This window comes from Palaemon carinicauda, chromosome 35, assembly GCF_036898095.1.
Source record: "Palaemon carinicauda isolate YSFRI2023 chromosome 35, ASM3689809v2, whole genome shotgun sequence".
In the NCBI taxonomy this organism is placed as follows: domain Eukaryota; kingdom Metazoa; phylum Arthropoda; class Malacostraca; order Decapoda; family Palaemonidae; genus Palaemon; species Palaemon carinicauda.
This window is the reverse complement of record NC_090759.1, coordinates 80,016,239-80,042,408: the sequence shown is the minus strand read 5'-3', so window position 1 is coordinate 80,042,408 and position 26,170 is coordinate 80,016,239. Positions and strand designations below refer to the sequence as shown.

The following is a 26,170-nucleotide window of genomic DNA, read 5'->3' as shown; positions in this document are numbered from 1 at the left end:
AGCTGTGTGGACATCGCGCACGGACAGAAAATGGACAGAAGCGTTCACTTCCAGTAAATGAAGACACACATTATCCATACAACGTTTCTTGTTACTTGCAAGTTTTATTTTCCTATGTAGCTCATTTTTCTGTAATCTGTAATTATATTTCATTCCTGTTATTAATTTTCAATTACCATTTGTTATGTTTAGCATAAAAATGTTTTCCTTTTCATGAGATTCTAATTATTGCTATAAATTTCCTTAATTTAACCTCATGATTCAATTATATCTTCTTAATAAAAACATAATGAAAAATAATCATTATTTCATGATATGTTGAGTTTTAAATATAGCTTTATATTGATTCAAATTTACTTATATAAATGCTATGAATTTCCTTATTTTAACCTCATGATTCAATTACATCTTCTTAATAAAAACATAATGAAAAAATAATCATTATTTCATGATATGTTGAGTTTTAAATATAGCTTTATATTGATTCAAATTTACATATAAATGCGTGCAACATTTTTCCCCCATTGTTACAAATGTCTCCTTAATCAGCTGACGCTTCATCTTCAAAGTAAACAAAAGATTTTACTTCTTCTTCTTCTTATTCAAGTCGTGACAAAAGGAGTTTATGTGAATGTCCCATGGATATGAGTTTGTTTAGGCTTTTAAAAAACTTCACGTATACAGATGGGTATCACAGAGTAGTGTGTGTTTATTAATATTCTTATATATATATATATATATATATATATATATATATATATATATATATATATATATATATATATATATATATATATATATATATATATATATATATATATACTGTACTGTCACAAGGATCACGTGACTTAATATATATTAAAAGCCAAAAGGAAATAATCAAATATTTTAGTATCTAGCGTTTTTGTGCATTTTATTACACACTTCTTCAGGGTATTAAAATATTTCATTATTTTCGACTGGTTTTTGCTGTATGTGTGTATGTGTGTGTGTGTGTGTGTGTGTATATATATATATATATATATATATATATATATATATATATATATATATATATATATATATATATATATATATATATATATATATATATATATATATATATCTTCGTTCATTTATTTCCTATAATATCTTTGGCAGGACCATCAAATCATATGAAGTTTCCTGATAATTTCTAATTTTGATTTCTAGAAAATATACAATTTTTGTCACATAACCCTTTCACTACCACTATAAAAACATCTTTTAAAATCACCCAAACCATACGAAATTGGTCTGTATGAAACTTTATGAAGCTTTATGAAGCTTTTTGTATATAAAGTTTTATCAAATTCATCTATGGCAACTCTGGGACATTCACCTCAACAGCCGATGTCAGTATTCCTACCAATCTTGAGAACATACACAGTTGCTTCATTGTATACTCATATTTATACTTAGTGAGCAATAAATATGTTTCATAGAACGTGGATTTTTTTCATTTTCCTTTATGAAGAAACTAATTTTGTCGTTGATTTAAAGAAAGGTTTAATATTCATTTAGAAAAATGTACAGTTAGGTTCAGAAGTCTTTAGTGATAGTCATTCGACTGAAGTTTCTTGTCTTTGTATCGTTTGATAGACAGCTTATTGGAGTAATAATAATAATAATAATAATAATAATAATAATAATAATAATAATAATAATAATAATAATAATAATAATAATAATAATAATAATAATTATTATTATTATTATTATTATTATTATTATCATTATTATTAGCTAAGCTACAACCCTAGTAGGAAAAGCATGATGCTATAAGCCCAAGGGCTCTAACAGGGGAAAATAGTCAAATGGGGAAAGGAAATAAGGACATAAATAAACTATATATCAGAAATAAAATCAGTAACAACATTAAAATGGATCTGATATATATAAACCCTGAAGAGGGAGACTCGTGTCAGTCTGTTCAACATAACCTTCGCTGCAAGTTTGAACTTCTGAAGTTCCAACGATCCAACTACCCGATTAGGAAGATTATTCCACAATCTGGCCACAGCTGGAACAAAACTCCTAGAATACTATGTAGTAGTGAGCCTTATGATGGAGAAGGCAAACCGCGTCAAAGGCAAGTGCCTGCAAGCAGTGAAGACATTGTTGCATAAATTATTTCTTCCTAATACCTTAAAATTTATATATATTTTTTCTTTTATTATGAAATACACATTTACAATTTTACAATTTATAACACACACACACACACACACACACACACATATATATATATATATATATATATATATATATATATATATATATATATATATATATATATATATATACATATATATATATATATATATATATATATATATATATATATATATATATATATATATATATATATATTTACATGAATAATTTTTTTAATTTTTTCTTATTTTACATATACTATTTACAATTGCAATTTTTACTATTTATCTAAATATTTTTTTTTTTTTAGAACAAAATATCTAACCGAATTGGCTTGCATTTTAAAGGTTTAAAGGCTACTCATGAATGCCACAGGTAAGGGAGAGTAACAATGCCCTAGAGATTGGACATTATTATTATTATTACTTGCTAAGCTACAACCCTAGTTGGGAAAGCAGGATGCTATAAGCCCAAGGGCTCCAATAGGGAAAATAGCCCAGTGAGGAAAAGAAAAAAAAGGAAATACGAGAACAAATTAACAATTACGATAAAATATTTTTAAGAACAGTAACAACTCTAAAATGAATATTTCATATATAAACTAGAAAAACTTTAACAAAATAAGGGGAAGAGAAATAAGATAGAATAGTGAGCCCAAGTGTACTCTCAAGCAAGAGAACTCTAACCAAAAACGGTGGAAAACCATGTTACAGAGGCTAGGGCACTATCGAAAACTAGAGAATAATGGTTTGATTTTGGAGTGTCCTTCTAGAAAAGCTGCTTACCATAACTAAAGAATCTCTTTTACCCTTACCAAGAGGAAAGTGGCCACTGAACAATTACAGTGCAGGAGTTAACCCCTTGGGTGAAGAAGAATTGTTTTATAATCTCAGTGTTGTCAGGTGTATGAGGACAGAGGAGAATGTGGAAAGAATAGGCCAGACAATTCGGTGTATGTCTAGGCAAAGCAAAAATGAACCGTAACCAGAGCGAAGGATCCAATGTAGTACTGTCTGGCCAGTCAAAGGACCCAATAACTCTAGCTGTATTATCTCAACGGGTATATACAAATGATCAGCACCCAAGCAACCTCTACACCCAAGCTAAGACCAGGGAGGGCCAGGCAATGGCTGCTGATAACTCAGCAGGTAGACCTATAGGCTCCCTCAAAGCCCCCATCATTAGCTCACAAGGATAGATTTTAAAGGTTTAAAAGTCGACCATGAATGGCATAGGCAAGGAAGAGTAACAATGTCCTAGAGACTGGCCATATATAGGCTACATATGATCAACACCTAAGTCCCTCTCTACCTAAGCTAGGACGAGGGAGGTATAGGCAATGGCTGCTGATAACTCAGCAGGTAGATCTATAGGCTCCCCCAAAGCCCCCATCATTAGCTCACAAGGATAGTGAGGTTGCAGTGACCAAAGAAACTATCGAGGTTGCGTGGGAATCGATCTCCCATCCAGTTGAATGCAAGGCAGGGATGTTTCCATTAGGCCACAACAACCAGCTGAAAATGGGTGTATAATTGATATTCTTATCCTTTATGATAATATGTAATATATAAGGCCAACATAAACTACATTTCATAAATGAAGGAGAGTTTATTATGGCAATTTCAAAGAGAGGATGGTCAACAAAAGGAGAAATATAAGAAGTAAGAGAATCAAACAAAAGACAATAAAAACGTGAATAAAGAGTAGATCTAGATGAAAATATCCGATAATGATGTAAGAACCTCAGATGAAAATATTATACATTAAGAATAAATATAAATATACATCAAATGGACATGTGTAAATGAGGTATTATAGAATAATTAGAGAAGTGAAAAATATTGACATGTAAACGAATTGGGTCGAGTTTATAAGTTTATTTATCAATTAAAACCAATAAGATAACTAGAGATATAGAGAACCAATCAAACAAGTGAGAGAAATATAGACATATGTATAGAATTTGGACCATATCTCTCTCTCTCTCTCTCTCTCTCTCTCTCTCTCTCTCTCTCTCTCTCTCTCTCTCTCTCTCTCTCTCTCTCTCTCTCTAGGAAAAGAAACAATGAAATAAACTCAAAGAATAGTAATTAATAATTAAAATAAAATATCTTAACAACAGTAACGACATTAGAATATATCTTTCTTATATAAACTATAAAAACTTCAATTAAGATAATATAGGAAGAGAAACGATATAGAATAGTGTGCCCAAAGATTAGGAATGTAATGCCAGAAAAATCACAATAAACTTAAAATAGAATATGAAAAAGGAAAATTTCTATAATAGAACTTTACTTAGAAAACGCAGTTTAATGAAAGAAACATGAAATACACATGAAGAAAAGAAAAGAGGAAATTGATGAGCTGTTGTAAAGGCTTGCCAGATAATTACTATAAAATTACAATATTATATTAAAAAAGGAAAAGTTTTATAACCAAATTTGAAAAAGAAAAGACAAATTAATCAAAGAAACGGGAAATACATATGAAGAAAGGGGAAATTTGATGAGGGGTTGTAAAGGATTGCCAACTAATTGCTATAAACTTGAAATAGACTATTACAAAACGAAAAAGTTTCATAACCAAACTTTTGAATAGAATTTTTATAATGGAACTTTACTTAGAAAACGCAGTTTAATGAAAAAAAAAACAGGAAATACATAAGAAGAAAAGAGGAATTTGATGAGCTGTTGTAAAGGCTTGCCAGATAATTGCTATAAAATTACAATATTATATTAAAAAAGGAAAAGATTTATAACCGAATTTTAAATAGAAAAGACAAATTAATCAAAGAAATATAAAATACACAGTAAGAAAAGGGAATTTTGATGAGCCGTTGTAAAGCCTCATCATGTTATCTTGTAGTAGTCCACTTGGACCAGCTCCTCAATCAGCTGATTCAGTGTTGCCAGATGGGTTAGTATAAAAATCCACAAAACTCGTGATGAAAAATCCCCAAAACAACGTAAAAATCCACATTTCCACAAATATATTCTCTTCTGTCTTGATTACGTAGGCTTTACTAATATAGAAATGACTCTTTATACTTTATATAAGGGCAGGCAAACTAATTGCAACAATATAAAGGTTTACTTGTCATTTTTTCTTCATAGAAAATTGCACGGAATATCCCCACCAAACACCCAAAATCCCCAAATCTAGGGATAAATTCCCATATATGGCAACACTGAGCTGATTTGACGTAACAAAATAACACTCGGTACAAAGTTCAAGTACGTTTTGTAATGTCAGGGTACATATTACAAAAAAAAGGAATTATCTGGATGAAGTTTACCGGCTGAGATATAATTAAAAGCGTAATTGGGATCCTGGAACATACTAAACCTTCAACATGGCTCAGAATACAGGGTAAGTAGGGAAATACGTTGGTAAATTAAAGTCGTTTAATTTTGGTCTTAAATACTTAATTATTAATTGTCAATTCGTTACATTGCCCTGTAATACATTACAGTAATACCATTATTTTCTGTAGGTAAGGACACGGCTTATATTATTATTATTATTACTATCCAAGCTACAACCCTAGTTGGAAAAGCAAGATGCTATAAGCCCAGGGGCTCCAACAGGGAAAAATAGCCCTTTGAGGAAAGGAAATAAGGAAATAAATAAATGAAGAGAACAAATTAACAATAAATCATTCTAAAAACAGTAACAACGTCAAAACAGACATGTCATATATAAACTTAACAGCATCAAAAACAAATATGTCATAAATAAACTATAAAAAGACTCATGTTCGCCTGGTCAACAAAAAAGCATTTGCTCCAACTTTGAACTTTTGAAGTTCTACTGATTCAACCACCCGATTAGGAAGATCATTCCACAACTTGGTAACAGCTGGAATAAAACTTCTAGCCTAGGTTAAGGGGGAAAGTTTATGTTAGTTGATGTCCATTTTTAATCAACACGGTAGGAACTGGCCGCTGATATACAAAGGCTCCAACCCGTCTTTAGGGGATCGACTTTGCACCCCCTCTGGTAGGTAAGGATATGTCTCCTAGGTTAGGTTAGGTTAGGTTAAGTGGTGATCTCGTGTTTTGTTTCCCTTTTAAAATGGGAGTTTGAAATTTCACAACCAGTCAGACCCAACGAACTATAAAGGCTCCTTAAATTTGTTCTACACTACCTGCTAGAACGAATTAACATAGGAAGCGAAATCCAAAGTTCATATATTCAACGACTAGTCATTATTATTATTATTACCTGCTAAGCCGCAACCCTAGTCGGAAAAGAAGGATGCTATAAGCCCAGTTAGGAAAGGAAACAAGGAAAAATAAAATTTTAAGAACAGTAACAACATTAAAATGAATAATTTCTATGTAAACTATAAAAACTTAACAAAATCAGAGGAAGAGAAATAACACAGAATACTGTGCCTGAGTGTACCCTCAAGCAAGAGAACTCTAACCCAAGACAGTGGAAGACCATGGTACAGAGGCTATGGCACTACCCAAGACAAGAGAACAATGTTTTGATTTTGGAGTGTCCTTCTCATAGAAGAGCTGCTTACCATAGCTAAAGAGTCTCTTCTACCCTTACCAAGAGGAAAGTAGCCACTGAACAATTGCAGTGCAGTAGTTAACCCCTGAGTGAAGAAGAATTGTTTGGTAATCTGTGTTGTCATGTGTATGAGGTTAGAGGAGAATCTGCAACTCTTAACTCTTAAGTATTTTCCTTACAGTGTTCATGTCCCAGGGGGGTGAGCACCAACTTTTTTTCCTTTCTCTTTACTTATGTTCATGCTTCCTTTCTACCATCTTACTGTTCAGTCTCTTTAATTTCACTTCTTAGTGAATGGTGATGATTGGCCTAGAATTCATCACCTCGGTAAATTTTGACCGTAGCACCGTCACCAATAATTTTCAATATTAAACTTACCCGATAATCATGTAGCTGTCAACTCCGTTGCCCGACAGAATTCTATGGAGGGATACGCCAGCTATCACAATACTAGAAGGGGGTGTACTTACCAGCGCCACCTGTGGCCAGGTACTCAAGTACTTCTTGTTGACACCTCCTCAATTATTCCTCTGTCGTGCTTCCGGCAAGACGTTCTGGGATACGCTTATGATCTTCGAGTATTTTCACGGCTAATTGGTGAAGTATTCTCTCAGATTTCGGCTGTCGCTTTACTGGAAACCTTCTTATATTAGCTAGATAGCTTTTATATAGTCCTGATTAACGGTTAACGATCTTTTGCTTGATTTTGGAACCCCATTTGGCTAACTCTTTGGATTCAAGATGTCTGACATTTCGCAAGCCCCCTCCCATAGACGATGTAGGTCTTGCAATAGGCGTATTCCGAAGGCCTCGGTAGATCCTCACACCGCTTGTTCTGACTGTAGGGACAGGCCCTGTCAGTTAGAAAATCGATGTGAGGAATGCGCCGGACTTTCGGAACTGGAATTTGTCCGTCTTTTGAAATATTCAACTAAGTTAGAGAGAGGTAGAGTTAGGAGGAGTTCTTCTCACTCTTCACTTTTTTCCTCACCTCATGATCCCCTACCTTTTCCTACCCCTGTAGTGGCTACCCCCGAACCTACTGTTTGCCCTCCGCCTGATATGTCTGTTGTTTTGCGTGCTATTCAGGCCTTAGGCGATAAAGTAGAGTCAGTGGTAAGTGATCATAAGTCTCTGATGGCCGAAGTCAAGGAACTTAAGGTCAAGAGTGCAGTGGGTGGAATTAGTGCCAGTGCTGTGACGAGTGCTAGTGTCAGTGCAGTGCCAAGTGCTAGTGTCAGTGCCAGTGTGGTGCGTGAGGATACTTCTGTGCGAGCCAGTCGTCCTCCCAGTCCGGGACCTCTTGCAAGCTCCCAAGCCCAGGGGAGAAGCAATGTCGAAGGGCATAAGGGTTCGGCAGGCCTTGTTAGGCGCACAGAAGTATCCTCGGTGGTTGCGGGCGTGTCTTCCAAAGACCGTCACTCCCACCTGCAGACGATTGAGCCCGTCTTTTTCTCGTCCGCTGATCAACTGTCAGGGAAGAAACGTTGGTCTCAGGTCTCGAGACCACTTAAACGCAGAGTCCAGTCCGCGAGTGCTCAGCCAGGTTGCAGTCATTGGCTCAGCTCTGACTCGCCGCAGTCATCTGTCGACTGCACTCCGCCCAAGAGGAGTAAGGTTCTGCCACAACAGAGTTCGACTGTTAAGGCTTTACCTCAGCCTACTGTAGTTTCTGCCGACCCCAAGTGGACTCTTCTTCAGTCCATGCAAGCACAGCTTTCGGACTTGATGCGTGAGTGTCGGGCTGAGAGTGTTGCGCCTCCGCCTCCGCCTACACTCCCTCCGCCTGCGCTCGCTCCGCCTGCGCTCGCTCCGCCTGCGCTCGCTCCGCCTGCGCTCGCTCCGCCTGCGCTCGCTCCGCCTGATCGCAGTACCACCTGCCAGGCGTACGATGTTGAGCCTCGTTCTGAGTTTGCTGTTCCCAGTGGTGTTCAGCCTCCGCCTTCTTTAAGGCAACCTTTACAATGGGATCAGGAGGATTATACCTCTCTTCCTCCGCCTCCACTTGCTGCTCCACCAGTGGTGCAACACTCGGTTGAGGTACAACAACCTCTCCCGTCCATGAGTCAGTCTCCTCAGCTCTCGCTGCAGCGAGCTCAACCCTCCACAAGGCAAGCACCACTACACCTTAGCCTTGCGCCTCAGGAGCCTCAGCTTGCGAGACATTTACCTTGTTCTGCGCAGCCTTTACCTCATCGCGCTCCTCTCACATCACAGGAACAGGAACTTGCTACTCTGCTTCCGCCAACAGCTCAGCAAGCGCAACCCTTGGGTTCAACCAGGAGTCAGCCTCCTCCACCCATGCGCCTTCCTTCTGCTTCGTCTTTTATTCAGCCTTTGCAGTCTGAGCCTCAGGTTTTCCCTCAACAGTTACTTGAAGAGGAAACCACTGATATTGTTCCTACTCGTTCTGACTCTGCTGTTCAGCATTCTTGTCCGATCTCTTCGCTACACTCTGGTGATGAGGCGTCTGATGATGAGGAGGCACACCTGGATCCCTCGTCAGACGTGGATGAATCCAAGCCTTCTCCACAGTCTATTGACTTTCGTAAGGTCTTGGCTCTGCTTAGGGAGGTTTACCCAGACCACTTTGTCTCTGCTATTCCCCGCTCTCCGCCATCTGAGTTTTCGCTGGGCATACAACAAGCTAAGTCCACCTATACTAAGCTAGTCCTAGCAAGGTCCTCTAAGAGAGCGTTAAGGATCTTAGGGGAGTGGCTGCAGACTAAGCAACACCTTGGCAAAACTTCTTTCATGTTCCCTCCGACTAAGCTCACTTCGAAAGCGAGCGTTTGGTATGCCACAGGAGAAGCACCAGGCTTGGGAGTACCTGCCTCTGCCCAGGCTGACTTCTCAAGTCTGGTAGACTCGCCTCGGAGAACTGCAATGAGGCGCTCTAAGGTTTGCTGGACCTTCTCAGACCTTGATCACTTACTGAAGGGAGTATTTAGAGCATTTGAGATGTTCAACTTTCTAGACTGGTGCCTGGGGGCCCTCAGCAAGAAGACCTCTCCTGCGGACAAGGATTCTGCCATGCTATTAATGTCCTGCATGGATAAGGCCATTAGGGATGGATCTGGTGAGCTTGCGTCGATGTTTGTATCAGGGGTTTTGAAGAAAAGGGAACAGCTGTGTACCTTCCTTTCCTCCAGCATTACACCTTGTCAAAGGTCACAACTCCTTTTTGCTCCGCTCTCGAAGTTCCTCTTCCCCGAAGAGCTGGTTAAGGACTTGTCTGCTGCCCTGATACAAAAGGACACACACGATCTTGTAGCCTCATCGGCCCGTAAGTCTAAGGTTGCTACCTCAGTCCCCAAGACTTATCGCTCCCCAGTGGCTGATACCCCTGCTACGAGGTTCATACCGCCCTTTCGTGGTAGAGCCCCCAGCCGAGGAAGCTCCCGTCCAGACTCTTACAGGAGCAAGTCTAGGAAAGGCTCCAAGACATTTAAAGGAAAAAACTGACTCTCCGCATCTCCAGACAGCAGTAGGAGCCAGACTCAAGATCTTCTGGCGAGCCTGGGAGAAGAGAGGTGCAGACGCCCAGTCTGTCAGTTGGCTGAGGGACGGTTACAGGATTCCATTCTGCCTCAAACCACCTCTGACCACATCTCCCATCAACCTCTCTCCCAACTACAAAGAAGAGGACAAGAGGCTAGCATTGCACCAGGAGGTGTCGCTACTTGTGCAGAAGAAGGCAGTGGTTATAGTCCGGGACCATCAATCCCCGGGCTTCTACAACCGTCTCTTTCTTGTGGCCAAGAAGACAGGAGGTTGGAGACCGGTGCTGGACGTCAGCGCGCTCAACGCGTATGTCACCAAGCAGACGTTCACGATGGAGACGACGAAGTCGGTCCTAGCAGCGGTCAGACAGGAGGACTGGATGGTCTCGTTGGACTTGAAAGATGCCTACTTTCACGTTCCTATTCATCCAGACTCCCAACCTTTCCTGAGATTCGTTTTTGGAAAGGTTGTCTACCAATTCCAAGCCCTGTGTTTTGGCCTAAGCACAGCTCCTATGGTGTTCACTCATCTGATGAGGAATATAGCAAAATTCCTACACTTATCGGACATCAGAGCCTCCCTCTACTTAGACGACTGGCTGTTGAGAGCCTTCACGAGTCGTCGCTGTCTGGAGAATCTCAACTGGACTTTGGACTTAATCAGACAACTGGGTCTGTTAGTCAACATAGAAAAGTCTCAGCTCATTCCCTCCCAATCCATTGTGTACCTGGGAATGGAGATTCGGAGTCAGGATTTTCGGGCTTTTCCATCGGCCCCCAGGATAAGCCAAGCCCTAGAGTGCATCATGAGCATGCTGAAGAGGAGCAGTTGCTCGGTGAGACAGTGGATGAGTCTCACAGGGACCCTTTCATCACTGGCCCTGTTTGTCGAGCTAGGGAGACTCCACCTCCGCCCTCTTCAATTCCATCTTGCAGCTCATTGGGACAAGGGTTCGACTCTCGAAGCAGTCTCTATCCCAATCACCCAAGAGATGAAGACCACTCTCCTGTGGTGGAAGAACAATCTCCTTCTCAGGGAGGGCCTATCGTTGGCTATTCAGACCCCCAATCTTCATCTCTTCTCAGATGCATCGGACTCGGGCTGGGGTGCGACCTTGAACGGACGGGAATGCTCGGGAACGTGGAACGAGGAACAGGGATTGCTCCACATCAACTGCAAGGAGCTACTAGCAGTTCATTTAGCCCTGCTGAACTTCAAGTCCCTCCTGCTAGGCAAAGTGGTGGAGGTGAACTCAGACAACACCACAGCCTTGGCTTACATCTCCAAGCAAGGAGGGACCCATTCGAGGAGCCTATTCGAGATTGCAAGGGACCTCCTCATTTGGTCAAGAGGTCTAAACCTCACTTTGGTCACGAGGTTCATTCAGGGCAATATGAACGTCTCAGCAGATCGCCTAAGCAGAAGGAATCAGGTCATTCCCACGGAATGGACCCTCCACAAGAGTGTGTGCAACAGACTTTGGACCTTGTGGGGTCAACCTACCATAGATCTGTTTGCCACCTCCATAACCAAGAGACTTCCGCTGTACTGTTCCCCTGTTCCAGACCCTGCAGCAGTTCATGTGGATGCTTTTCTACTGAACTGGTCCCATCTCGACCTTTACGCATTCCCACCGTTCAAGATAATAAACAAAGTTCTGCAGAAATTCATCTCGCACGAAGGGACACGGCTGACGCTGGTTGCTCCCCTTTGGCCTGCAAGAGAATGGTTCACAGAGGTACTTCAATGGCTAGTCGACATCCCCAGGACTCTACCTCTAAGAGTGGACCTTCTACGTCAACCTCACGTAGACAGGTTGCACCCAAACCTCCACGCTCTTCGGCTGACTGCCTTCAGACTGTCGAAAGATTCGCTAGAGCTAGAGGCTTTTCGAAGGAGGCAGCCAGTGCGATTGCCAGAGCAAGAAGGGTTTCCACTCGTAGAGTCTACCAATCTAAGTGGGAAGTCTTCCGAAGCTGGTGTAGAGCCAATTCAATATCCTCTACCAATACCTCTGTGACCCAAATAGCTGACTTCCTTCTACATCTTAGGAATGAGAGATCCCTTTCAGCCCCTACGATTAAAGGGTATAGGAGTATGTTGGCTTCAGTTCTCCGCCACAGAGGTTTGGACCTGTCTTGCAACAAGGACCTTCAAGACATTCTTAAGTCTTTTGAGACGTCTAAAGAGCGTCGTCTATCCACTCCAGGCTGGAACCTAGACGTAGTCTTAAGGTTCCTTATGTCATCTAGGTTCGAACCTCTCCAGTCAGCTTCCTTCAAGGACCTTACCCTCAAGACTCTTTTTCTCGTCTGCCTTGCAACAGCTAAGAGAGTCAGTGAGGTTCATGCCTTCAGCAAGAACATTGGTTTCACGACCGAATCTGCAACATGTTCTTTTCAGCTCGGATTCCTAGCAAAGAACGAACTTCCTTCACGTCCTTGGCCTAGATCGTTTGATATACCTAGCCTCTCCAACATGGTAGGTAACGAACTAGAGAGAGTTCTTTGCCCTGTCAGAGCTCTCAAATATTATCTTAAGAGGTCTAAACCTATTCGAGGACAGTCAGAAGCCTTATGGTGTGCCATCAAGAAACCTTCGAGGCCCATGTCCAAGAACGGGGTTTCGTATTATATAAGGCTTCTGATTAGAGAAGCCCATTCTCACTTAAAGGAGGAAGACCTTGCATTGCTGAAGGTAAGGACCCACGAAGTAAGAGCCGTAGCTACTTCGATGGCCTTTAATAAAAACCGTTCTCTGCAGAGCATAATGGATGCAACCTATTGGAGGAGCAAGTCAGTGTTTGCATCATTTTATCTTAAAGATGTCCAGTCTCTTTACGAGAACTGCTACACCCTGGGACCATTCGTAGCAGCGAGTGCAGTAGTAGGTGAGGGCTCAGCCACTACATTCCCTTAATCCCATAACCTTTTTTAACCTTTCTCTTGAATGCTTTTATTGTTGTTTTTATGGTTGTTACGGTAGGCTAAGAAGCCTTCCGCATCCTTTTGATTTGGCGGGTGGTCTATTCATTCTTGAGAAGCGCCTGGGTTAGAGGTTTTGTAGAGGTCCTTTAGTAGGGGTTGCAACCCTATATACTTTAGCACCTTTGGGTTGATTCAGCCTCCAAGAGGAACGCTGCGCTCAGTAAGGAAGACGAACTTAAAAAAGAGGCAGAGTAACGGTTCAATTCGACTTCCTTACCAGGTACTTATTATTTCATTGTTATTTGAGATAACTGTTATATGAAATATGGGATACTTAGCTATCCTTTAATCTTGTACACTGGTTTTCACCCACCTCCCTGGGTGTGAATCAGCTACATGATTATCGGGTAAGTTTAATATTGAAAAATGTTATTTTTATTAATAAAATAAATTTTTGAATATACTTACCCGATAATCATGATTTAATCGACCCTCCCTTCCTCCCCATAGAGAACCAGTGGACCGAGGAATAATTGAGGAGGTGTCAACAAGAAGTACTTGAGTACCTGGCCACAGGTGGCGCTGGTAAGTACACCCCCTTCTAGTATTGTGATAGCTGGCGTATCCCTCCATAGAATTCTGTCGGGCAACGGAGTTGACAGCTACATGATTATCGGGTAAGTATATTCAAAAATTTATTTTATTAATAAAAATAACATATTCAAACGGTAAACTTTTATCCGTGCACCATCACCAGTAAATTTCAAACGGTAAACTTTTATCCATGCACCGTTACCAGTAAATTTCAAACGGTAAACTTTTACCCATGCAACATCACCAGTAAATTTCAAACGGTAAACTTTTATCCGTGCACCGTCACCAGTAAATTTCAAACAGTAAACTTTTATCCGTGCATCATCATCCGTAAATTTCAATTGGTAAACTTTTTCCTGTGCACCAGCATCAGTAAATTTCAATCGGTAAACTTTTACCCGTACACCATCACCAGTAAATTTCAAAAGGTAAACTTTTATCCGTGCACCATCCCCAGTAAATTTCAAACAGTAAACTTTTATCCGTGCACCATCACCTGTAAATTTTAAACGGTAAACTTTTATCCGTACAGCATCACCAGTAAATTTCATACGGTAAACTTTTATCCGTACAGCATCACCAGTAAATTTCAAACGGTAAACTTTTACCCGTGCACCATCACCAGTAAATTTCCAATGGTCCTGTTCCAACAAAACTCATCTTAGGATACTATCCCTACTCACTGTTCATGATACCTGAAATGTTAGATTCGGTATTCTTAGTTTCAGATAGTCATCAATGTACAAACATAGTAGGTTCCAAGAAACTGTTTGTAAGTCAAATTTCTTTTAATCTTTGCCTAGGGTAGGCTTCACTTAACTCACATGCCAACGATTTTCATCTGCAAAAGTCAACAAATAATCCCGTTTCATATCGCAAATGTCGTCTTGCTTTCTGCATTAAATTATATATTGTTCTATTACAGTATAACATTATTAGATTTTGATATTATATCTGTGGTATATTTGGATTTGTGTTAGTATCTCCAAATATTTGTATTAAAAATATTTGTAAATTGAAGACATTCTGTATTTAAAGAAGAGTAAATCCTCTTGTTCCTCCTCAGGAAACTTAAAGGGAAAACCCTTTTCATTACTGGTGCCAGCAGAGGAATCGGTAAAGCAATAGCCCTCAAAGCAGCCAGGGACGGAGCAAACATCATCATCGCTGCCAAAACGGCCGAGCCGCATCCCAAACTCCCCGGCACCATCTACACAGCTGCGAAAGAAAGTAAGTGGAGGAAATTAGAGTGCGTCTTTGGTAGAACAGCCTCATAGATTGCGCAATTTGTCAAGTACTGTACAGTACTTGATTCTAACCTTGGTGCAATTTATTTTTAGAAATTGGTGGGATGGATAGAGATGAAGTGTCTATGTGAGTCTTTGTCAGGGAATTTATTATGCCTTAAAAATATAAATTATTTATGCTTATACATAGTAATGTATGTATCCCTTTCTGGGCGGGGATACCTTAATGTGGTGAAACGGCTTGCGTATCGCCATGATCAGCAAGTCTGTACTAGTCAGGACCATCCATACCGTACAATACTAGGTTGGTATACTGAGTGATCAAATAAAAATCTCCCACCATCACCAATTTGCACTGGCCAAACCCCAGACATGAATTTTCCTGTCTGAGGCCTCTGTCCTACAGTGGACTAGAAATGGCTGCATTTGTTATTGTTGCATTGTATTTATATATAAGCAAATTCATTATATTTGTTAGATTATTTCAGCAATTTTGCAAACAGATGTTTTATATATTGTATTTTTTTACATAATTTTACCAATTACAAAGAGATGTCTTATATGTTTACATGGATTGCATAATACAATATAGTTCGTTGTTTCAAATTTAGTAGTTTTATGTTTATATGAATTATTTATTGACCCCATAGATGGTTTGTGCCGTGATTTCCTCCTTGTGGTACACTGTAGGCTTTACTAAAATGTCTTTGCCTTGTTCCTTTGTTCCTTCATTGCATCTATTATTTTGCCTTCTACCATGCTGACCCTATTATTATTATTGTTATTTTTTCAATATTAAACTTAGCCGGTGATCATATAAGCTGTCAGCTCTGCTGCCCGACAGAAAAACCTAAGGACAAAATACGCCAGCGATCGCTATACAGGTAGGGGTGTACATCAACAGCGCCATCTGTCGAGCAGGTACTCAAGTACTCCATGTAAACACAGAACCAATTTTCTCTCTGTCGTGCCACCGGCAAGACCTACTAAATACGCTGTTGCTTACTGGATTGATTTTCACAGATTTTGGTGAAGTACTCATTTCTAGTTATTAGCTTTCGCTTTGCAGAGGTTATCTTCAATACTTCCTTGCATTCTTTGATTGAATTTTGGATTATTTGTTGACGACTTGGATAGATTTTGAATTCCCCTTTGACTAATTCAAGATGGCTGACCCTTCTCAAGTCCCTAAATACAGAAAGTGTAGTGCTAGGGACTGCTCAAGGCGTCTTCCGAAGGCCTCTATCGATCCTCACACCATTTGTTCCAATTGTCGGGGTAATTCCTGTCAATTGGAAGATCGATGTGAGGAATGCGTTGGGCTTTCGGAATTCGATTTTCTCGAATTCCTGAAATATTCACGTAGGCTAGAGAGAGATAGAGTCAGGAGAAGTTCATCTCGCTCCGTTGATTTTTCCTCTCCCCATGCCCCACAACCTATTCCTTCCCCAGTAGTGGTTGCTCCTGATCCCCCTTCTAGCACTCAACAACCTTCGATGGCGGATATGATGCGTGCCATCCAGGCTCTGGGTGAGAGAGTCGAGTCATTGGCGAGTGACCGTAATCAACTCATGGCAGACGTCAAGGAGTTGAAGGGTAAGAGTGCAGTGGGTAGTGACAAAGTGAGTGGAAGTGTTGTGGAAAGTGTTAGTGTTGCGCTTGAGGGTGCGTCTGTTCGTGCCTGTCGTCCTCCCAGTCCGGGACCTCTTGCAAGCTCCCAAGCCCAGGGGAGAAGCAATGTCGTACGACCAAAGGGTTCGACAGGCTTTAATCAGCGGACAGACGTTCCCTCCGTGGTTTCGGACGTATCTTACCAAGATCGCCCCACCCACAAGAAGACGAGAGAGCCCATTTATTCCTCGTCTGCGGAAGATGTTTCTCGGAAGAAACAATGGACCAAGGTCTCACGACCTCTCAAACGCAAGGTCCCTTCCGCGCAAGTCCAACGGCCCAGTTGTAGCCACTGGGTCAGTTCGGACTCGCTGCAGTCTTCCGATGACTGCACACCTCCTAAGAGAGGCAAAGCGGTACCGCAACAGGCAGTAACACCGTCTGTTGCCACACCTGCTACTTTAGACCCTAAGTGGGCTTTGCTGCAGACCATGCAGACACAGTTGTCATCTTTAATGCAGGACTTTCGTGCGGAGAAGGTTGACGCTGCACCCGTTAGCCTACAACCAACCACGGTTGTGCGTCCAGTTGACGCTGAGGCTACCTTCTCCCGCACTCCAGCTGTGAGAGTCCCGCCACCCATGCGCACTGTACCCTGCCAGCCGCATGTTGACGTTCGCCGACGCACGGAACCCTCCGTTGACGTCCGCGAGTTACAACAACAACAACCTAAGTTGTTTTGTTTTGACGCGGTGCGTCAACCTCCGCAACCCACTGTGGTTACCCCTACTCGCCCACAGCAGACTAGACAGTCGGGAGTAGACGCTTTGCGCCCCCGCGCAGCTATGGTTGTTGCCAGCTCACAGACTGACCAACAGTTCCATGACGTTGCGTCCAGTGCAGTCACGTATGCACCCGTGCTGCCGGACTCAGCTGACCAGCCAATGCCTACTCCTTTGCCGCTTCCTCCTCAGCATTCAGACGATGGACTCTCTGATGATGACGACGCTGCACACCTTGACGACCCGCACACGGACATCGACGAACCCAAGACCACGCCTCCCTCCTTAGACTTTAGGAAAGTACTTGCTCTGTTCAAGGATATGTATCCCGATCAGTTTGTTTCTGCGGCCCCACGCTCACCTCCATCTGAGTTCGCTTTAGGCACGCAGTCATCCGCGCCTGCCTTTACGAAGCTCGTCCTCGCCCGCTCGTCCAAGAGAGCTTTGAGGGTGTTGGGAGATTGGATGCAGTCCAAAAAGCACCTGGGGAAGACAGCTTTCTTGTTTCCCCCTGCGAAACTCGCTTCCAGATCGAGCGTCTGGTATGCCACGGGAGAAGTTCTCGGCTTGGGAGTTCCTGCCTCTGCCCAGGGCGACTTCTCAAGTCTAGTAGACTCTCCCCGCAGGTTGGCCATGAGACGCTCCAAGATTTGTTGGACTCCTTCAGATTTAGATCACCTGATGAAAGGAGTCTTCAGAGTGTTCGAAGTGTTTAACTTTTTGGATTGGTGTTTGGGAGCGTTGAGCAGGAAGACCTCCCCTTCTGACAAGGAAACTTCCATGCTCATTATGTCCTGCATGGACAAGGCCATACGGGACGGTTCCAGTGAGCTTGCGGCTTCGTTCGTTTCCGGGGTCCTCAAGAAACGAGAAAACCTTTGCTCCTTCTTGTCAGCTGGAGTAACACAATGTCAGAGGTCGGAGCTTATGTTTGCTCCTCTCTCGAAGTGCCTTTTCCCAGAGGAGTTGATCAAGGAGATTGCTGCCTCCTTGATTCAAAAAGACACGCATGACCTAGTTGCGTCATCTGCACGCAAAGCCACCCCTTTGCCTTCCATGTCTAGACCCAGGATGGATACTCCAGCGTCAAGATTCATTCCGCCCTTTCGTGGCAGAGCCTCCAGCAGAGGAGGTGCTTGTGCCGAAGGGAATCGTGGGAGCAAGAAGAAAGGTACCAAGTCCTTTAGAGGCAGAGTCTGACTGCCACCTTCTTCAGACAGCAGTGGGAGCCAGACTCAAGAACTACTGGCAGTCCTGGGAGAACAGGGGCGCAGATGCACAATCTGTGAAGTTGCTCAGAGAAGGGTACAAGATCCCATTCTTGCGCAAGCCCCCTCTAGCAACGACTCCCATCGACCTCTCTCCCAGGTACAGAGAGGAGGACAAGAGACTAGCTTTGAAGCAAGAGGTGTCTCTCTTACTAGAAAAGGGAGCGGTAGTCAAAGTCCGGGACCATCAATCCCCGGGCTTCTACAACCGTCTCTTCTTAGTGGTAAAGAAGACAGGAGGGTGGAGACCGGTGCTAGACGTCAGTGCTCTGAATGTCTTTGTCACCAAGCAGACGTTCGCCATGGAGAGACGACAAAGTCTGTTCTAGCAGCGGTCAGGAAGGAAGACTGGATGGTCTCTTTAGACCTCAAGGACGCTTACTTTCACGTCCCCATCCACCCAGATTCCCAACCTTTTCTAAGGTTCGTTTACGGGAAGGTTGTCTACCAATTTCAAGCCCTGTGCTTTGGCCTAAGCACGGCGCCTCTTGTCTTTACGAAACTGATGAGGAATATTGCCAAATTCCTGCATTTAGCAGACATCAGAACCTCCCTCTATTTGGACGACTGGCTTTTAAGAGCTTCGTCCAGTCGTCGCTGTCTGGAGAATCTAAAGTGGACTCTAGATCTGACCAAGGAATTGGGTCTCCTGGTCAATATGGAAAAGTCCCAACTGGTCCCATCCCAAACTATAGTGTACCTAGGGATGGAGATTCACAGTCAAGCTTTTCGGGCTTTTCCGTCGGCCCCCAGAATAAGTCAAGCCCAAGGATGCATCCAGAACATGCTAATGAAGGACCGATGTTCAGTCAGGCAGTGGATGAGTCTGATAGGGACGCTTTCATCACTGGACCAGTTCATTGCGTTAGGGAGACTACACCTCCGTCCCCTTCAATTTCACCTGGCTGTTCACTGGAGAAAGGACAAGACGCTAGAAGCTGTCTCGATCCCTATTTCCGAGAAGATGAAGTCATCACTGACCTGGTGGAAGCACAACATCAACCTCAGAGAGGGTCTACCCCTGACTGTTCAGACCCCCAACCACGTTCTCTTCTCGGACGCATCGGATACGGGCTGGGGTGCGACATTAGACGGTCGGGAATGCTCGGGCACCTGGAACTCGGAGCAAAGAGTGTTACATATCAACTGCAAGGAGCTACTGGCAGTTCATCTGGCCTTGGAAAGCTTCAAGTCCCTCCTTCTAGGCAAGGTGGTGGAGGTGAACTCCGACAACACCACGGCCTTGGCGTACATCTCCAAGCAAGGAGGGACCCATTCTGTGAAGTTGTACGAGATCGCAAGGGACCCCCTCACCTGGTCAAGAGATCTAAACCTGTCTCTAGTAACGAGGTTCATTCAAGGCAACATGAATGTCATGGCAGACCGCCTCAGTCGGAAGGATCAAATCATCCCAACAGAATGGACCCTTCACAAGAATGTATGCAAGAGACTTTGGGCCACATGGGGCCAACCTACCATAGACCTCTTTGCAACCTCAATGACCAAGAGGCTCCCAAATTATTGCTCACCGATCCCGGACCCAGCAGCAGTTCATATACAGTAGATGCCTTTCTACTGGATTGGTCCCATCTAGACCTTTATGCATTCCCCCCGTTCAAGATTGTCAACAAGGTACTGCAGAAGTTCGCCTCACGAAGGGACAAGGTTGACGTTGGTTGCTCCCCTCTGGCCCGCGAGAGAATGGTTCACCGAGGTACTGCAATGGCTGGTGGACGTTCCCAGAACTCTTCCGCTAAGAGTGGACCTTCTACGTCAGCCACACGTAAAGAAGGTACACCCAAGCCTCCACGCTCTTCGTCTGACTGCCTTCAGACTATCGAAAGACTTTCGAGAGCTAGAGGCTTTTCGAAGGAGGCAGCCAGGGCGATTGCTAGAGCAAGGAGGACATCCACTCTTAGAGTCTACCAGTCGAAGTGGGAAGTCTTCCGAAGCTGGTGCAAGTCGGTATCAGTATCCTCAACCAGTACCTCTGTAACTCAGATAGCTGACTTCCTTTTATACCTGAGGAAGGAAAGATCTCTTTCAGCTCCCACGATCAAGGGTTACAGAAGCATGTTGGCAGCAGTCTTCCGTCACAGAGGCTTAGATCTTTCCAACAACAAAGATCTACAGGACCTCCTTAAGTCTTTTGAGACCTCGAAGGAGCGTCGTTTGGCCACACCAGGTTGGAATTTAGACGTGGTACTAAGATTCCTTATGTCAGAAAGGTTCGAGCCACTACAATCAGCCTCCTTTAAAGATCTCACTTTAAAGACTCTTTTCCTCGTCTGCTTAGCTACAGCTAAAAGAGTCAGTGAGATACACGCCTTCAGCAGGAACATCGGATTTTCATCTGAAACAGCTACATGTTCTTTGCAGCTTGGTTTTCTAGCCAAAAACGAACTACCTTCTCGTCCTTGGCCGAAATCGTTCGATATTCTAAGCCTTTCTAACTTGGTTGGAAATGAACTAGAAAGAGTCTTGTGCCCTGTTAGAGCTCTTAAGTTCTATTTGAAACAAACTAAATCTTTACGAGGACAGTCAGAAGCTTTATGGTGTGCTATTAAGAAACCTTCTTTACCTATGTCGAAGAATGCAGTTTCCTATTATATTAGACTGTTGATACGAGAAGCTCATTCCCATCTGAATGAGGAAGACCATGCTTTGCTGAAGGTAAGGACACATGAAGTTAGAGCTGTCGCAACTTCAGTGGCCTTCAAACAAAATAGATCTCTGCAGAGTATAATGGACGCAACCTATTGGAGAGCGTCTTTTTATCTTAAAGATGTCCAGTCTCTTTACGAGAATTGCTACACCCTGGGACCATTCGTAGCAGCGAGTGCAGTAGTGGGTGAGGGCTCAACCACTACATTCCCCTAATTCCATAACCTTTTTTAATCTTTCTCTTGAAATTCTTTTTATTGTTGTTTTTGGGTTGTCCGGAAGGCTAAGAAGCCTTTCGCATCCTGGTTGATTTGGCGGGTGGTCAAATTCTTTTCTTGAGAAGCGCCTAGATTAGAGGTTTTGATGAGGTCCTTTAGTATGGGTTGCAACCCTTGATACTTCAGCTCCTAGGAGTCGCTCAGCATCCTATGAGGATCGCGAGGCTCAGTAAGGAAGACGTACTTAAAAAGGCAGAGTAATTGTTCAAGTCGACTTCCTTACCAGGTACTTATTTATTTTATGTTTGTTATTTTGAATAACTGCTAAAATGAAATACAAAATACTTAGCTCTTAATAATGTAAACATGTAATGCTGGTCTCTACCCACCCCCCTGGGTGTGAATCAGCTTATATGATCACCGGCTAAGTTTAATATTGAAAAATGTTATTTTCATTAATAAAATAAATTTTTGAATATACTGTACTTACCCGGTGATCATATATTAAAGGACCCTCCCTTCCTCCCCAATAGAGACCCAGTGGACCGAGGAGAAAATTGGTTCTGTGTTTACATGGAGTACTTGAGTACCTGCTCGACAGATGGCGCTGTTGATGTACACCCCTACCTGTATAGCGATCGCTGGCGTATTTTGTCCTTAGGTTTTTCTGTCGGGCAGCAGAGCTGACAGCTTATATGATCACCGGGTAAGTATATTCAAAAATTTATTTTATTAATGAAAATAACATATTATTATTATTATTATTATTATTATTATTATATTGTTAGCTAAGCTACAACCCTAGTTGGAAAAGGTGGATGCTATTAGCCCAAGGGCTCCAACAGGGAAAAATAGCCCAGTCAGGAAAGGAAATAAATAAACTTATAGAGAAGTGATGAACAATTGAAAGGAGATATTTTCAAATAGTAACATTAAAATAAATCTTTCATATATACTGTAAAGATAAAAATAAAAAACAAGAGGAAGAAAAATAAGATAGAATAGTGTGGCCGAGTGCGTCCCTAACTTTCTCATAGTACATTGATTTGAATGGCCATACTGGGCTTTGACTCCAGGCCCTTACAATCCAAATTCCATGAATCCAGTCCCATTATTAATTGATTCATGCTTTTAGGAGTTTGTTGTTAATTGTTTTATTCACTCCCGTACTTCCAGTCGAAGAAGCAGGCGGACAAGCGCTTCCGTGCATTGTCGACGTGAGGGATGAGACGTCCGTTGCCAAGGCCGTGGAGCTCGCCGTGGAAAGATTCGGCGGCATCGATATCGTGGTCAACAACGCGAGTGCCATCTCTCTAACTGGCACCTTAGAGACACCCATGAAGAGATATGATTTGATGCACCATATAAATACGCGAGGAACATACCTTGTGTAAGATCATTATTGTGTGCTTATAATGGTTTGTGATGTGTCTTTTACAATAGCCTTTGTATGTTTGTTTTGTACAGAATGAATTTATTCATGGTGTGTACAGTAAAGTAGTTATTTTTTTCTCCAGTCCATGTCACATGGAAATTTCTCTTAATGATAATTATTATCTTTCTTACTCTGTATAGTATTACGTGTAATTTAGAATTCCAAGCCTTATTTTTTTTAACTAAAATCATAAGGTAATGACAGACAATTATGCAGCATGAACATTTTCTTCATCTTAAGGATACTGCACTAACACTACTGTAAACTTTAAACTGGTACTGTATTATTATTATTATTATTATTATTCTTATTATTACCTGTATTACTATTATTATTATTATTACTACTACTTGGTAAGCTACAACCCTTGTTGGAAAAGCAGGATGCTATAAACCTAGGGGCTCCAACAGGGAAAATAGCCTGTGAGGAAAGGAAAAAAGGAAAATAAGATATTTTAAGAATAACAATATTAAAGTAAATAATCTCCTATACCATTATAAACTATAAAAACTTTTAACAAAATAAGAGGAAGAGAAATAAGATAGAATAGTGTGCTCGAGTGTACCCTCAAGCAAGAGAACTCTAACCCAAGATAGTGGAAGACCATGGTACAGAGGCTATGGCACTAACCAAGACAATGGTTTGATTTTGGAGTGTCGTCTTCTTAGAAGAGTTCAGTTTGTGTTGTATTGTCATTGATCTAGCAGTCTTATCGTAGGAAATCAACTGCTGTACACAGAATATTTTGCATTAAAAGTCTTATCAACAGGATACATGAAATTACTCCTCCATTGAGATTCAGTTGAAAACGTTGCTTGTATTTAAGCCTGCTACCCAAGCTGCGTTCATTATCCATTACTTCTCTCATCATTTCTGGATCAGTGGTCGTAGTTTGTAGCAAATGCTAAGTATCTAATTTTGTAAGGTAAAATTTGTAGTTTATGCCTTGTAAAGTTTTAATAGCCTTATCCAGCTTCACTGAAAGCATGCTCCTGCTAAAGGACCATGGTATGTATAATTAGGAAAAATACAAATTAGTTTAAAAATTTGTGATACTATGGCCCTAAATATGAATCGTCTTCGCTTTAATGCGTGCTGTACTTAATGCTTTAGACTTAATATCAATTTGTATTAAAGTATTGGGGTTCCAGTTAACAATCAACAACTCAGTAGGTCCTCAACTTACAAACTTAATTGGTTCCAAGAAGCTTTTTGTAAGTTTAATTTTGTAACCTGAATCCCATACCTATGATTTCCAGCTACAAAAGTCAACAAATGGTGGGGTTTCATATGAAATAGATATCAGGATATTACATATGTCATTTCTGGGCTCGACCTATGTCGCTCCGTGAAATGCTCCTCTACCACCATTTCTAAGACATAGTTATTGCTGAATATACCAGAGAAAAAAGAGATGCATGGATTGCCAAGAATAAACCTAGCTCGCTCACTCCTTGAGTGTCGGTATAGAAAACTGGGGTGTGAATGAACCACGACCATAGATCCCTCGCCAATTAGACCTCTCCCTCATCAACATCCCCCTCTCTCTTGCTTACTGTATTGAATATAATGTTTTTTTCAATATTAATCTTACCCGATAATCATGTAGCTGTCAACTCCGTTGCCCGACAGAATTCTACGGAAGGGATACGCCAGCGATCACTATACTAGAAGGGGGTGTACTCACCAGCGCCACCTGTGGCCAGGTACTGCAGTACTTCTTGTTGACACCACCTCAATTTTTCCTCTGTCGTGCTTCCGGCAAGACGTTCATGGATACGCTTATAATTTTGGAGTCTTGTTCACGGTTTTTGGTGAAGTATTGCTCTAAGATTTCAGCTTTCGCTATACTGGAAACTTGTCTATTAGCTTAGATAGCTTTTATATTGATTTGATTTATGGTTAACGATCTTTTGCTTTAATTGGAATCCCCCTTGAGTGTTCCTTGATTCAAGATGTCTGACCTTTCTCAAGCTCCTCCCCAAAGACGATGTAGGACTTGTATTAGGCGTATTCCGAAGGCCTCGGTTGATCCTCACACCGTTTTTTCCGACTGTAGGGGAAAATCCTGTCAGTTGGAAGATCGATGTGAGGAATGCGCCGGACTTTCGGAACTTGATTTTGTTCGATTCCTTAAGTATACCACTAAGTTAGAGAGAGAGAGTTAGGAGGAGTTCGGCTCGCTCTTCGCTTTATTCCTCACCCCATGATCCTCAACCTTTTCCTCCCCCTGTAGTGGCTACCCCCAAACCTACTTTTTGTGCTCAGCCTGATATGTCTGATGTTCTACGTGCCATTCAGGCTTTAGGTGATAAAGTGGAGTCGGTAGTGAGTGACCACAAGTTCCTCTTGGCGGACGTCAAGGAACTAAAAGTGAAAAGTGCAGTGGGAAGTGGTAGTGCCAGTGCTGTGCCGAGTGCTAGTGTCAGTGTCAGTGTTGTGCGTGAGGGTACTTCTGTGCGTGCCAGTCGTCCTCCCAGTCCGGGACCTCTTGCAAGCTCCCAAGCCCAGGGGAGAAGCAATGTCGAAGGGCAAAAGGGTTCGGCAGGCCTTGATCGGCGCACAGAAGTATCCTCGGTGGTTGCGGGCGTATCTTACGGAGATCGTCACTCCCACTCTCAGACGATTGAGCCTTTACTTTCCTCGTCTGCAGTTGCTTTTTCGGGGAGAAAACGCTGGACTCAGGTCTCAAGACCTCTTAAGCGTAAAGTCCAAACCTCACGAGTTCAACAGCCCGGATGTAGTCATTGGGCTAGCTCTGACTCGCCGCAGTCATCAGGTGACTGCACACCTCCTAAGAGAGGTAAGGCGATGCCTCAACAGACCTCAACTTCTGTTAAGGCTTTGCCTCAACAGACCTCATCGTCTGTTGATCCCAAGATGGCTTTGCTGCAGTCCATGCAGTCGCAGCTTGAGGTCTTAATGAGTGAGTTTCAGGCAGAGAAGGTTACACCTCCGCCTGCGAGCGCTCCTCCTCCTCTCCGCAGTCCAGTCTGCCAGACGTACGAAGTTGAGGTTCCTCAAGCTACCTCCATGCGTGAGCTACCGCGTTGGGAGTTGCCAGTTACCAGCGTTGTGCAGCAACCTCCTCAACAATGGGGACAGGAGTCTTATGCCTTACAACCTCCTCTTCCCTTGAGACATGAGTTTCTTGCAGTAAGACCATCCTCGAGGCAGCAACCTCTTGAGGTACGACAACCTCTACCATCCTTGAGGCAGCC

The 26,170-nt window shown here is 42.4% G+C and overlaps 1 protein-coding gene across 1 annotated transcript in view; it reads left to right on the top strand.

Moving 5' to 3' along the window:
• The first annotated feature begins 5,388 nt into the window (after nt 1-5,388).
• The window catches only part of LOC137627928 (hydroxysteroid dehydrogenase-like protein 2), a 48,704-nt gene continuing 27,922 nt past the window's right edge, over nt 5,389-26,170 (top strand). The window contains exons 1-3 of the mRNA XM_068359382.1: nt 5,389-5,547; nt 14,791-14,954; nt 22,691-22,904. Of these exons, the coding sequence (XP_068215483.1) occupies nt 5,531-5,547; nt 14,791-14,954; nt 22,691-22,904 (395 nt within the window). The 5' untranslated portion in view covers nt 5,389-5,530. The remainder of the gene's footprint in view (nt 5,548-14,790; nt 14,955-22,690; nt 22,905-26,170) is intronic.